Genomic DNA, 15,868 nt, shown 5'->3' on the forward strand with positions numbered 1-15,868 from the left:
CAGCTACAGTATGTCCCTGAGACCACATCTTTCACAGGCTTCTCACTCCAAATATTAATTTTCCATGATACAGATTTAGACAATAAGAAAAATACAATACATCTTCCAAACTAAAAATCATTCATATATTAAAGCAAAATAATAATTAAAAAAATAATAAAATAAAATTTGGTTGTGGAAAGCAAAAAGTGTTTCAGCTTGTGCATAAACATAAAAAGTGAAGTGTTGAGTCCTATCACCCCTAAGAGTGGAATGCAGACAATTGTTAAATCTAGTGTAAGCTAATTTCATGATGCATTTGGTCTAAGAAAGCCCCCCCACACACACACTTTTGTCATCAGTGTCACAAATTAGAATGAATTTCTATCTGTTGGTTGTTGGGTAAGAAGACCAAAGTTGTTAAATCCTTTATACCAAATACCAGTCCACTGTTTTATTTCCACTTCATTCCAAGTGGCAGCAGCAAAGCAAAGTTTGCCCTTGTTGCCAAGAAGGCTAACAGCATACTGGGCTACATTAGTAGATGGTTTGCCAGATCAAGGGAAGTGATTATTCCCCTCTATTTGGCACTGGTGAGGCCACATCTGGAGTACTGCATCCAGTTTTGGGCCCCCAACTACAGAAAGGATGGGGACAAATTAGAGAGAATCCAGTGGAGGGCAACAAAAATGATTAGGGGGCTGGGGCACATGACTTATGAGGAGGCTGAGGGAACTGGGCTTATTTAGTCTGCAGAAGAGAAGAGTGAGGGGGCATTTGATAGCAGCCTTCAACTACCTGAAAGGGTTTTCCAAAGACGCTGTTCTCAGTGGTGGCAAATGACAGAACAAGAAGCAATGGTCTCAAGTTGCAGTGGTGGAGGTCTAACTTGGATATTAGGAAACACTATTTCACTAGGTGGGTGGGGAAGCACTGGAAGGGGTTATCTAGGGAAGTGGTGAAATCTCCATGCTTAGAGGTTTTTAAGGTCTGGCTTGACAAAGTCCTGGCTGGGATGATTTAGTTGGAGTTGGTCCTGCTTTGAGCAAGGGGTTGGACTATGCGACCTCCTGAGGTCTCTTCCAGCCCTAATCTTCTATGATAAAGGTCCCTGTTCTGGGGAATTATGTTTCTTTCCTGAGTGGAGGGGAAAAGGGCAAAAGAATTAGTGGGGACGTTTTGAGGCTCTTGCTTAAATGGTCACCAGGGATAAAAATTTAAAAAGTGACTTAGGTGCCTAAGACTCAATTGAAAGTCAATAGGACTTGGGCTCCTAAGCACCTAAGTCACATAGCAAAACTTAATCCCAGGTCACAAAAAAAAAAAAAAAAGATGAAATCTACAGTACATTAAAAATGAGAAGGTTCCACTTTCTGCATGAAGCTTAACTCTCATACAGAAATCAAGGATACCTCCCGAAAACAAGCACATATATAGACTAGTCTCATTGTGTCCGCCTATAAAATGTCAAGTAATTAAAATATGTGCTCCCATTGTGCTCTTACTGGGATTTTTCCAGCGATTTCAAATAAGAACAGGCATTCTGTAAGAAGGAAGGAAAAATTGATTTAAAAACAAAATTACAAAACACCATCTGTGACGGCTATGAAGTAACATTTAAAGTTGCATGTGCACATTACATATGCTAAATTCAATTTAAAAAAAATCTGCAGAGCAGCTTTGTATACATCATCAAATAATTAAATGGGAAGTGCTATGAAACTTTCAGATAAAAGGCAATACAAGAACAAACTTTTTTTTAAACTAGTGGATAAAATGTAATGCTCAGAAAAGTGATAGACTAGTAACACTGACTTGAACCTGGTATAGTATGGGTCAGTGCTATAGGGAAACCATCCCCATAAGTCTGTCAATGCATTTCATTCTTTACCTGCATCAACCGCCATTAGCTTTGGCCTGCTAAAATGGATGCAGAAAAATGAAGACTAAGCTGCCAAACACACACATTTTCCCTGGTTACCTAAATTGGGATTTAAATGTACGTCTTCAGAGATGAAAAATAATGGATTAATCCTACATGGAACAAACACTTTAAAACATCACTAGATTTTCCAAAACTTGTCTTAAACAACCATCTAAAAAACAGGAAGGAGCAGTTGTTCCATCTTCATTTTAAGAATAAAATAGCACAGGAAGTTCTGGGAGTTCCTTAAAATACTCACTTATGACAGACGGTTGCCAGATGGAGGTGTTCAATAATGGGGGGAGGGATAGCTCAGTGGCTTGAGCATTGGCCTGCTAAACCCAGGGTTGAGAGTTGAATACTTGAGGGGGCCACTTAGGGATCTGTGGCAAAATCAGTATTTGGTCCTGCTAGTGAAGGCAGGGGGCTGGACTCAATGGCTTTTCGGGGTCCCTTCCAGTTCTATGAGGTATATCTCCATATATATTATATTTATTATAATAGTCCAGGTACCACTAGTGCAAATTTCACTGTAATTTACATCGTCTTATCTTCAATCACCCTTACTCCACATGATGGCATTTTCTCTTAAAATACCTTATATATTATATATAAAAGAAACATACATGCTAGAGCATACACAGCTCTATTTACCAGAAATGCTGGGAGAGAGGAGTGAAAGCAGAATGTCAGCCATCCAGTTGGGAATGGTTAATTATATGCTGCATGGGAAAACTTCTAGGCAGAGCATGCATCACAAGTTATATATGGAACCTCTGATTTATCAACAAGCCATTGTCACAGGAGGCCAATGGTTTATCCAGGTCAGCCTTAATTTCTCATACTGGTAAGTGCACATAACAAATTTTACTTGTTTAAATAAAAAAATTAATTTGTCTGTCTCTCTCAGTCAAACAGCCTATCAGTTTAACCACCATGCTTCAATGTGGGGTTGCAAACTGGATTATTCATCAGCCATTTATATATTCAGAGTCAGAAACATTTTTCTTGAAGGGATTTCAACCTTATTAGCACAAAGAAAATACAATGCTCATTTTACAAAGGTTTTAAATGATACCTGCACCTTTGAAAGAGAATTTCTCTCTGAACTACAGCTCTGAGCATTCCTGTCTTGATGTATGATCCTGTAGCAGACAAGTCTGTATGAATCTGAGGGCTCAGTCAGGCTGGCCTCCCCTTGAACTTGTACCATTTTTTTTTAGAAAACAGCCTGCTGCTGCAATACAGGTTTCTTTAGTGCTCACCATTCTTTAGTATAACGTATCCCCCATTATTTGAATTACTTTGCATTTTATTGACGATGCACCAGCCTGTCCCAAATAAGTTGCTATTCACTTTTTAATTTAGCATTTCTATCACTGCAATATCGTGGCGTGTTCATGAGCATTATCAGAATAGCCACCAGTGCCAGCCCCACACCAAGACTTGGAGGGCCACAGGGACTGAACTCCTGTGCAATTCCTGAGAGAAGAGGGGCAATTATGCGTCCCACAGATGTCACAGACTGGCCAACTCCTATGAGCATGCCACTAGCCTGATTCCCACCCAGGGTCAACTCAAGGTCAGTGATGCAAGTGCGTCCTACAGTGGTTGAAAACGCTAAAAATGTTGACGATAAAATGACCGTCCATATGCTGAATGCTGTGGAATATAGCATTATCAATACACAGGTGAGAACAGTGGAATGTAATAAAAGTGCATAACTGTTATGTTGATAGAGTCTTGTTATTGGTCCAAGTAAAAAACCAGCAAGTGCTCCAAGGGTGCTACTATAGCTTATGAGATACCCTGTGAGCTTAGGTTTCACCCCAAATCTCTCTTCAATTGCCAGAACAAAATTGCTATAATACAGCATTACAGCTACAGACATTAGTAACCGTACTAAAAATATATCCCACAGATCAGAGCATGCAATGCTTTTAATCCTCTTCAGCACTGACACAACTGGAATCCATAGGGACTGGAGGGGAGTATCATATTTCATTGCTCCATTAGATAGTGATTGAACCTGCAGGTCATAGTTTGCCTTTGCTGTCACTTTGCTGTTACTGGTGGTCTGTTCGTTTTCATTACTATCTGTGTGTTCCTCACTCCATGGTAACATCCAGACCAGGCCTGTAGAGGTAATGCATTACAATTGGTTAATTGTAGACAGTTACGCTCTTTACCGCATGCTCAAACACGCAAGTTACTGTTATTTTTTAATGTTGACTCTAATTGTAGAAATCAAAGACATAAATGAAAGTATTTTGCACTTTGTTGGCAACATTTCATCTTAAAATAATCACAAAACAGTTTACAAAAATTAAGTACAACATAACCCATGTAGTTACTATTGGTTTCTCCATATTTTAAATGGGGCTCTATAATAAGAGAGAGAAAGGTTAAGTGACATGCTCATGTAGCATATACATAGCAGATCTGAGAACTGAACCCAGGATTCCAACTCCCATTGTCCAGCTCAAAAACAACACTCCATCTACTGTATCTGGATGTAAAAAAGTAATAAAGAGGGGAGGGCTGTCTTGAACTATTTTCAAAGTCAGAAGAAGTTTACATTCAAAGAGCAGTCTGAATGCACAGAACAGAAGGGGATTACAGTCATATTACTGGACAAACAGCATGAACACATATCGCTTGAAAAAGCCTGAAGCGCAAAATACTACATACAACTTACCAGCATTCAGAATGAAGATAAAAGAACAGATGAAAGATGTCAAGTAAAAGCCACTCTCTAGCTCTGTAAAGTAGCCACCTACCACAGGACCCAGGATGAAACCGACACTGGAGGCTGCATTGAAATGTCCTATTACAAGAGGGCGCTCTTTCTCAGAAACCAAGTCAGAAAGAAGAGCTTTTGAAATGGAGAGTGTGTGTTTGAAAATACCTGCAAGTTAACATAAAAACATAAAGGAAAACTATATCATATTTATTTAGCATGTGATGTAATTTATAAGGTTGTGTTTAATTATTGTTTGAAAATTCCAAAAGCTACAAATTGTCCAACGCCAGAGCTACAGAGATTGTGTCATGGGGTGGTGAGCTGGGCACGTGACGAGTTTGGCAGCAACCATTCCCTCGGCTAGTTGAGGGTTGGGACATAGGAATCATGTTAGACAGTGATCTGTGTCAAGTGAGCAGAACAGCTCAAATAGAATAGAAGCAGCACCTCTGAATGGTGGATCCCAGTAGAGGTGAGGCAACTGCCAGGGACACCGCATCTTGCGGTCAGTGCTGGGGAAAGAATGATACGGCTGGCTACGGACACTTGCAATTGGTACAGTACAATCCCAGATTGTTAAACAGTAGGTGTTGACAGGCCGAGAGAAGCAGTAATTAATATGAATTCTGGGCATTCTAAAAATGCCACACGTGCACAATAAAATATCTTTCTCTGCTCCTTCCCCACAAAAGGATTATCTTACACCACCACAGTCCACAACCATTGGCAATATAGGAGCATTACAAAAACCTCTTAAGAGGTAGTTAAAATTTTAAAGATTTATCAAACAAACAAACCACTGAAGTTCCTTTATGGTACCAAAAAACCTACTGCCTCCCCTATCGAGGAAACAAAAAAGTTTTCTTTGGAATGAGGCTAGTCAGTCAGAATTTTAAAAACCTATTATCTGAGTTTTATAATACAGGTGTGTTGATGGAAACTTAGTATTAGTGGCACTAACAAATATGCTTTTACACAACATACACATTCCATTACGTAGTAAGCCAAGCTTTTAGATGATATCCTATTTGGAAATATATGTTCAGTATGACAATATACTGAAGATGTTATATATCATGTTATGTGGTGCACACAGACTAACATTTTTAGAAGTTACTAGTGACTTTGGGTGCTCAACTTGAGGAATATTAAAGTGGCCTGATTTTTGGGAAGTGATAAGCACCCATCCTTTGAAAAAACAGTCCCTGCACTAAGATGCCTCAGAAGTTGTTCACCCCCTCCCCCACTCTCAAAAAAAAAACACCATGAAAAATCACTGGTCACGTTTCTCATAATTAAAAAAAAAAAATTAAAAAGTAAATGAAAAATGCAGTAAAAAGATACACTTAGAAGTCTTTTCAAAGCTGGGGTTCCATAGGTGCCAAAGAACCATTGCACCTGTGATAAGTAAAACTGTTCAAAGCTGCTATCCAGCTTTTCCCCATATCTAAATACCATGACTTCCCCAGCAATAATTCTCAAACTAACATTGGACTGAATATAAATCCAAGTACCAAGTCAATTACTCACCTACAGGTATCCTTGCAATGGCAAATAAACACACACTGGTGGACATGCCAAGCAGCAAATAACCCAGTGCACTGAACAGGATACAGGCAAGCAGGGAATATTGTCTTCCTATTACATCACTCCAGCAGCCCTGGTAAGACAATAAATAAGTGCTTTTATAGTACTGAACTACCCATTGTAAACAATATGCATGTCTGAATTAAATTGATTACTTCTCTTCTCAAAAGAGAGGTCCCTGAGGGACCATCAGTGGAAACATTCATAAACAGATTAGATAACATTCATAATAGTATTGCGTCTAGATGCCAGAGGCTGGACACGATGGACTAAATTCAACCCTGAAGTCAATGGGAGAAGCACCTGCTTGCACCATGAATTAATTTTACTAGATGAGGTATGAAAGCCAAGCTTAATTTAATTTAACGTCTCATCTTAATTTTATGTAAACTCATGACAATTTAGTGAAGTATCATGGGCAACAGCCTAATGAAAATGCCATCACACCAACACTCACCACTATTATTTATTTATGACAGCAACTACTGTGTGCTAGATGCCTGCCAAACACTCAGAGAGAGCAGTCCCGGCTTGAGGGAGCTATCACTCTGAGGGCAGACAAACAGAAAGAGATCATGGGAAGGGGAAAATTAAAAGGTAACCTATATACAATAAGTCAGCTTAATTCACTACATGCAGCATGGCAGAAGAGTCTTTATGTAGGAAGGGTAGGAGCCTTACACATAAGTTCAGGGAAGCTGCAAGAGACAGAGGAAAAGGTGACTGTGCGCCAAACGGGTGGATGAAACCTAGGAGCACTGGCTCCAAAGTACAGATTTGAATGCTGGCAGGTACAGTATGCATTCCTGACCTATGGCTTTGGGGTTGTGTCCTTATGCATATTTGTTTTGGGAAAGGAGGGGGAAAAGCATAACCTATGGGAAAAAAATAAAGTTTGAGAGACACTGCATAAATTAAGGCCATCTGGCAAATTACAACAGACTCCATATCTGTGTTTCTCAAACTGGGGTCGCTGCTTGTGTAGGGAAAGCCCCTGGCGGGCCGGGCCGGTTTGTTTACTTGCCCAGACCACAGGTCCGGCCGATTGTGGCTCCCACTGGCCGTGGTTCGCTGCTCCAGGCCAATCAGGGCTGCTGGAAGCGGCAGCCAGTAAGTCCCTCGGCCCGCGCCACTTCCAGCAGGTTCCATTGGCCTGGAGCAGCGAACTGCGGCTAGTGGGTGCCGCGATCGTCCGGACCTGCGGATGGGGCAGGTAAACAAACTGGCCCGGCCCACCAGGGGCTTTCCCTACACAAGTTGTGAACCCAGTTTGAGAAATACTGCTCCGTATTAATCACAGAATTGCAAACACAGAAAACATAATTTCAGAGATCTGGTCCATGATACCATTTCTTGTATTTAGGACTACTGCGTTAAAGAAAATTGTTCTAATAGCAACACAACATTACATAGAATGTTGCATGACTGACACTTAGTAATATTTGAATGCTTAAACTACTACTTTCAAATCTAAGCAGAGATTTGGTTTTTAGCTAAAAATTTCATCTTGTGTACTAGGATTTGATTAGTCCCTAGAACTGAAACAAAAAGTTCCACAGAGAGTAAGAACAGTTCCTCCAATCTCAAGGGCTTGTGTAAACACTAGTGTAACACCGACAGACCTTGGTTATTGGCATGCAAGATCGAACCCAGGACCTCTGGAGCTTAGTGCATGAGCCTCTACCGTATGAGCTAAAAGCCAACTCGCTGTTAGCTAAGGCTGTAGAGCACACTCAATCTCTCTCTCTCTCTAAGTGGTCTCAGTGCTACTAGATGGGACAGAACAGGAGGTGTGTGGGTTACACTAGCAAATGTACAGTTTCACATTCCCCAAAATATTACCATTAATGTTATCAATTTTCCTACAAAGTTAATAGAAACATCAATATATATTTAAGATTCAGTATTCAAAACTTACCACAAATGTGCTGGAAAAGAGCTGCAGTAAACCATAAGAAGATCCTAAAATAAAAATAGTGAAAAAGACACCGAGAATTAAGTATGAACCGACTTGCGAAACTGGCTTTAAAATGGTTCTGCAAAATGGGAAAATTAACAAAATAGTTCATTAGAAGTACAGGAAGAGGCAATAGGGAAAAGCAGGGGCAGGGTCCAGCATGAACAAGAGTTTCACCACTGTGGTGGATGAATTTTCCTCTTTTTCTGGGTGTCTCAAAATTGCAACACCATTCAACTGAGAAGTATGGAAGCAGAAGTATGCTGCTTTGCCAGGGGAAATAACTGAAACTGGGACAGTTGGCATCCTACACCAAACATTATGACAGGGCATTGTAGCAGCAGGCCTGGAAGAAATTGCAAATCCTACCCTTCAAAATGAAGGGTAAGAACCTAGCAGCAATTGGCAGTAGGAGAGAAGGAACAGAAAGACGAAAACAATTCCAGCATGGAGCCAACAGTACAATATTTGTCAGTCTCTTTTATTGATTAAAGGACATTCCAGCTTCCTGGCTCTTTGAACGCTTAAAGTCGTTGCAGAGTGTGGAGGTGATAATGTACTGTACACTAAAGTTACTGCATAAAACACATTTCTGTCAACCAAACTCAGAACTGGGATTAGCATCAGAAGGAGCTCTATTCCATGCAAACTGAAAAGGCAGGATATTAAAAATCTGGATATAAAGAAGACATTTATATCATCATTACTATTTATAAACAGTGCACTAGACCTGTATTTGTGTTATAAGCCAGCACCCCAGAATCACTTCAGTGGAGGAGAGGAAGCTACAGAACCCAAAAAGGTCCATCATTTGGAACCCACCACACAGTAGCTTCTGAAAACAACTATGAAGGAATACAATGACTTAATAGTGGGACAATCATGATTATAAGGGGGAAGAATCAGCTGCAGAAAAATGTCTATCTTGCTTAGAGCTTGCCATTGTTTTCCATTGTGTGGCTACTGAAGGTTAGTTATGATACATATCTGACTTCTACATCATGTCCTGGGTAATCAGTGCCCACGCTGTACTCACCTACTACTCCTGCAACAGTTGGACTTGCTCCTAGAGACTTGATATGAAGGCTTAACAGAGGCACAACCATACTTACACCAAAGAAGTCCTGAAAGAATAGGGAGAATGGAGTTTCAGTAATTGAGCATATTTACAAAGATACAGAAAGTCAAAATTTAGGAATAAGTGATTCTGTATTTTAAAAGGGTATTATATTTTAATTAACTAACAATCTAGGATCAGGTCTACATTTGGAAGGCTCCATCTGTACATATATACCAGCATATTATACTGGTCAAGTGCTTCTAGCGTGGATGCAGCTTATTCTAGCTGCCCTGAGTGAAACAAGCTATACTGGTAAAAAGCACAGTTTTGCTGGTCTGACTGCATCTACACTAGGGGTTCTAGAAGGCACAGTTATGCTGATCACAAATCACACTATCATACACATGATCAAAAGTTTGTAACATAGACCTGGTCTACAAGAAATAAAAAATTTTGCATGACAGAGAAAGTGTTGTGTTGCATTGTATAATCCTTTCAATTTGACTGGTATGTTCACAAACTACAATTTTTTAAGCTAAAAACTATGACAGGAACTACTTATCTTCTAAATGGTTCTAAATACATGAAAAAAAGCAGTGCTACACTTTTTCAGAAGACCTAGTTAAGAAATATTTAATGCTTATATATATATATATATATATATATATATATATTTGAAGTTGAATAATTAATTTTGAAGTTTCAAAATGACAGGTTTGCACTAATAGCATTTTTAATTCAGCAATATAAATAGTCTGGTGCATCATGCAAATAAGAAAAAAGCTTCTCTCTGTACAAATAATTAAGTTATGAAAACAAACATTTAAAGCACTTTGAAAAATGCATGTAAAGTAGTCTTTCAGTTGAAAAACATCATCTACAATGGGAAGAGAGGCTTTCAAGACATCCCACTCCTGTAAGTAGATTGCCCATTGTAATGCAAGAAAAATAATGTAAAGTGTTATACAGGATACAGTACAGAGGCAAGGCAAAGCATAAGAGAAGCAGGGATTTTCTCAGTAGCATCAGAGGAAGGCGAGACAGCATGTGGGGGTTCTGCTCTCCTATACTGTACAAGGATCTCCTGGCCTGTCCTTTCAAATTTTTATCTTTTGTTAACTTACCACATTGACCTGCTAATTCTTTACTGTACAATGCTGCTTGCATGCCACTTCTACATGTGAGTGGAACTGTGCTGAAGGGGACTACTGAAGCAGTATCACCTTTTATGAGAGACTACTGCAGTTGGACTAAACGTTCATAATAGTCTGTCCAAAACTAGAATAGAGATGTAATTATAAATACCATTGAGTCAAATGCTTCAAATACTTCATTAAGCAGTCACGATGGCTAATTTTTATATATACATACACTCACAAAACTATTAAATATTTATTAGCATAAGTCTAATAATACCCATAGCTGATCCCTGGTACTCAGTTCCAAAGAAGTGGGTATTCACCCACGAAAGCTCATGCTGCAAAACGTCTGTTAGTCTATAAGGTGCCACAGGATTCTTTGCTGCTTTTACAGAACCAGACTAACACGGCTACCCCTCTGATATGGTACTCCTTAAGTAACACAATCTTTAAGCCCAGAAATTGTTACTAGTATTTGCATGTCAGTGAAGAACAGTATGGTAATTATTTCTTATTTTAAAGAGAGAAGCGTATGTTATTCTAAACTCTAATTTACTGGCTATAGGAAGGTTATGTAGCAGACAACAGCTCAGTGACATCTTTCAGCTACTATTCGCAGCGGTTACCCTTAGAAATGTGCCAATTGCCTTCTATGGCAGAGTAAATTTACCTCAGTATTTGAAGGGTTCTAATTATTACCTATCATGAGTACAAGGAAGTTTATGAAACACTGCAAATATAAATGTAAGCATTATCTGTTTAAAGCAAAACAGAAAGCTCTGTGGAGCACTAGTGCCTACTGCTTTTTCAGACTTGTAAGGAGAAAGACAGAGTCAAAGAGGAAGCATGAACAAAGGAAAAGAAGCAAAACCGAGACATTTATCAAGGGTGGAAATGATGGAAAACAATATAAAAATATGAAAAAGAAAAATGTCAGTTCTCTTCGGCTAGTTTAAACAAAGTAACTTGCAGTAATACATATACATACAAAAACATTTCCCCCGTTTTATCAATCTTAAATGCTTATTTCTGAATTAAACTATCACACTGTCTAATTGAACTGAAAGCACTCAAGGTCCCAAACATGAATGGTTAGTTTGCCTATGTTAATAGACAGTATAAACATAGTGCTTTAATTTAGTAACAGGGCAAATCCTTATGTCTCTCCTACATGTGCAGATGGCTCTCTTTGCATGAAACCACTGTGGTATCACTTTCCAAGGGGCTGAACAGGATTTGGTGAGTGCACTCCCTATTCAGAATACTCTGCTCAACAGGGGCATCTTGCATGGTTGCATGTAGGGGGAGATTTGGAAATAGGGCAGGGATGGAAGTTCTACAGCCAAAGCAGAATCAGACCCAGGCCACACAGCAAGTCAGTGACAGAGCCTGGATTAGAACTGAAGAGTTCCTGAATGCAGCTCTCTTTCTGAGTCCACAGAACAAATTGTTCAATCTCTTAACAAGAGCTGCTCAGAAAGCAAGATTTCACATGATTTAGTTCAATAAAAGTGCCTGACAAATTGTCTTCAGTAAACTCCAATTAACAATTATTTTGTTTGGAAGTAAACCCTGCACTGCAGTATTAGCAAGCCAACTTGAAAGTGAAAGAGACTCCATTGTCCAAACTGCATTAAGAACAAACAGCACATCACTGCGGTGAATACTTGAGTACTGAACAGAACAGATTGTCTTTGCCCATCCCTAAGCTCAGACATTTGGAGGAATTTTTCCAGTCCCTTAGGACTCCTTCAGGAAGCTCAGGGCTTTTTTGGCCAGGTAGTTGCTATTACTGTCAAGGCCAGGGGAGCTTCAACCCTGACAGTGACGTTAAATACAAACACAGGAGAAACGGGTGGTGTCCAGACAGGCTATAAAAAGGCAGCTCTCAAAGCTGGATGCTCTAGGGTCATTTACAGTATGGGACAGAATCTATTGTATACGTGGATTACACATATTTAAGGTTCCATTTGTTATACATTCCCCACCCCTACAAACAGCAGAGAAGATCTGCCATGGGCTGCAGGAGTGCCTGGCAATGGAGCTGAGGAGCCTGTCTCAGGGTTTGCTGAGTGTTCAAGTGGAGACAAGCGGCAGACACACCACCGTGGTGGCCCTGGTTCACCTACAGGCCAGATAGTATTTGCTTTTTTACATTTACACACACACAGAGCCCCAGGGCAGGACACACACACACTCAGCCCCAGGGCAGGAGCCGGGACACACACACACACACAGAGCCCCAGGGCAGGACACACACACACACACACAGAGCCCCAGGGCAGGACACACACACACACACACAGAGCCCCAGGGCAGGACACACACACACACAGAGGGGCAGGGCACACTCACACACACACAGCCCCAGGGCAGGACACACACACACACACACACACAGAGGGGCAGGGCACACACACACTCACACTCACACACACAGAGCCGCAGGGCAGGGCACACACTCTCTCTCACTCACACACACACACTCACTCACACACACACAGACCCCAGCCCCCGCCAGGCAGGTGACTGACGCTCCCGCACTCACCAGGAAGCCCACCAGGTAGAGGCACCGCACGAAGCGGCTGGGCCCGGCCCCGCGCGGAGCAGGAGCCGCCGGGCCCGGCCGCGGGGCTGGCGGCGGCTCCGAGGCCCCCATTCCCCAGCCAGGCCCAGCGCCGGCGTCCGCAGCGGGGGCCGAGCATGCGCAGCGCGGGAAGGGCGGGCTGAGGCCCGGGGCGGGGCGGGGCCCCAGCGGGGCTGAGCCCAGGCGGGCGGGCGCAGCCGGCGCGGCCAGAACCGCGGAGATCGGGTCGCGTATTTGCCAACCATGATCTCACATGAGTGATAAGTGGGGGTCAGGGCTGTGCTTAGCAGGGGCGGCTCTAGTAATTTCACCGCCCCAAGCAGGGCGGCACGCCGCGGGGGGAGGGGGGACGCGCTGCCGGTCACCGGTCCCGCGGCTCCGGGGGAGCATCCGCAGGCACGTCTGCGGGAGGTCCATCATAGGCGGCAGGTTCGTAATATTTTTGGTGGGGCCCAAAATGGTGGTTCCCCCCCTCCCACTCTCACCCTGTAAGCCGATATAAAATGAAGCTACAGTGCATCGGCACCACAAGATTACAAGGGTCAATTAAAAGTGGAAAGTCAGAAGCAGCACTTGCCTGCTTCAATATACGGTATTAAATTTTGTTGCACCTGTTGTGACAAAGTGGGAATGTTCTTAATGTTTTCTCTGAATACTGTGTGGTGCCTCCGTTTCCCCTGCAAGGTGCCAACTGACGGTGTTGGGGACAAAAAGATCAGGTGGCCTCCTTGTCCGGAAGAGACACAAAGGCCAGATGAGGGAGTGTCAGTTTGGAGCTGGCTGGGGAAATCGGGAGAGGCCCAGAACTTGGGTCTGGGCTCCCCACCCCCCAAGATGGACCTGATTGAGGGGTCCTGTTTTCTGTACCTACAAGCTCTGTTTTAGACTGTGATCCTGTCGTCTAATAAACCTTCTGTTTTACCAGCTGGCTGAGAGTCAGGTTTACTGCAGAGTTGGGGTGCAGGGACCTCTGGTTGCCCCAGGACCTGCCTGGGCACACTCGCTGCGGAAAGTGCATGGTGTGGAAGGGCATGCTGAATGCTCCGAGGTCAGACCCAGGAAGGTGTAAGCTTCTTGCCCTGGAGACAGTCTGCTCAGAGATAGGAGGCTCCCCCAGAGTCCTGACTGGCTTTGTATGGAGTAGTTCCAAAGCATCCCAGCATCCCCTTCCACACCATGCGCTTCCCGGAATTCTGCACAGGCACTGACACTCCCTCCTCTGGCCTTTGTCTCTTTTCCAGGAATTAGGAGGCCACCTGATCTCTTTGTTCTCCAACACCTTCAGTTGGCAGCTTGCAGGAGAGTGGCCCAGGCCATCAGTTGCCTGGAGACAGGGTTGCAGCCATTCTCTGTGCAGACGGCATCACATTGGCCCTCTAGGGCTCTACAACAATCACACCCCCTTATCCCACCATCTAGATCCTTGAAAAATGCATAGGGGAAACTGAGGCACCCACACAGTATTCAGAGAAGAACATTCCCACTTTGTAACACCTGTATATGACTAGTTATATACTTTAAAGGGGTGTAAAATAATCAAAAATTGTGCTAAACACAATGATACTCCGAACTGACCACCAAATTTAAGTTGCACGTTTTTCCCCTCAGGTGAGGGCTCTGGGGTGGCGCTGGGGATGAGGGGTTCACAGTGCAGGAGGGTGCTCAGGGTTGGGGTGCTGGGGGCACAGGGCTGGGGATAAGGAACTTGGGATGCAGACAGGCTGCCCCAGGGCTAGGGCCAGAGAGGACTCTCCCCCCTCCTTACTGGCAGAAGCAAGCTCCAGGGGAGGGACCCCTCCTCTCCCCACCCCCTGCCTGCAGCACACTCACTCTGCACCACAGTCACTGCACATGCTCCTAGGGACTCTCTCAGGTCCAGAAAGCCCACTCACCTCCCCTATGGTGGGTACCGGGTGTCACGGAGTCCCTGGGCGATGCTCTGGAACTGCTCCCCACAAAGCCAGGCAGGACTCTGGGGAGCCTCCTCTCCCTTGGAGCAGACTGTCTCCAGGGCAAGAAGCTCATACGGCTTCACCTCCTGGGTCTCTCCTTGGAGCATTCAGCATCCTCTGCCCCTCCGTGCGCTTCCCACAGCGAGCCCGCCCCAGCGGGGTCCTGGGGAAGCCACAGGGTCCTGCCCCCCCACTTGCAGTCAGACGTGACACTCAGCCAGCCAGTAAAACAGAGGTCTATTCGATGACAGGAACGGGGTCTAAAACAGAGCTTGTAGGTACAGCGAACCAGACCCCTCGGCCGGGTCCATCCTGGGGGGCAGTGAGGCAGGACCCCCCCATCTGCACTTCACTCCTCGTCCCCAGCCAGCTCCAGACTAACCACCCGCTCCCGCTCCTCCTCCTCTGCTCAGCCCCTGACCTCTTTGTCTACAACACCTTTAGCTGGCACCTTTTCAGAGGAGGGGCCCAGGCTATCAGTTGCTAGGATACAGAGTGCCAGGCATTTAGGTGCACTGGCTTTTTGCTCTGCAGCAAAGAACTGCATAGGGGACACTGAGGCACCAACACAGTATTCAGAGAAAACATTAAGAACATTCCCAGTTCATCACACCGGGGTAGGGGTGGGGGGGATTGCCATCATGTGTAGCCTCCCCACGCCTGCTGCTGCCCCAGCGGGGCAGGGGAGAGAGCTCCCAAGCACCTGTGTGCCTCCTTCCTTCTCCTCTCTCCCTCTTCCCCTCCCCCAGTGCTCTAGCAGCTGCCGGCTGCTGATCTCTATAGCCTTAGGCAGAAGCAGCACAAACAAAGGAGAGAGTCACTGGCTGTTTTCTTTCAGGCAGGGAAGCTCTGAGGTGGGGCAGGGGAGAAAGCCAGCTCCAAATATTGGTGGAGCAGAGCCCTCAGGGCTTGAATATTCCTGGGGCTTTAGCCCCTCGAG

General features: G+C 43.8%; 1 protein-coding gene across 1 annotated transcript; it reads right to left on the minus strand.

Moving 5' to 3' along the window:
- Nucleotides 1-956: 956 nt before the first annotated feature.
- MFSD9 (major facilitator superfamily domain containing 9) lies at nt 957-13,085 on the minus strand. Its single transcript, XM_045006351.1, has 6 exons — nt 12,938-13,085; nt 9,227-9,314; nt 8,152-8,195; nt 6,177-6,306; nt 4,602-4,811; nt 957-4,039 (listed from the first exon to the last, which is right to left on the minus strand). The coding sequence occupies exons 1-6, from the start codon at nt 13,046-13,048 to the stop codon at nt 3,252-3,254; spliced, it is 1,371 nt and encodes a 456-aa protein (XP_044862286.1). The 5' UTR covers nt 13,049-13,085; the 3' UTR covers nt 957-3,251.
- Nucleotides 13,086-15,868: the final 2,783 nt, after the last annotated feature.

The sequence above is a fragment of the Mauremys mutica genome, chromosome 1 (assembly GCF_020497125.1).
Source record: "Mauremys mutica isolate MM-2020 ecotype Southern chromosome 1, ASM2049712v1, whole genome shotgun sequence".
Taxonomy (NCBI): Eukaryota; Metazoa; Chordata; order Testudines; family Geoemydidae; genus Mauremys; species Mauremys mutica.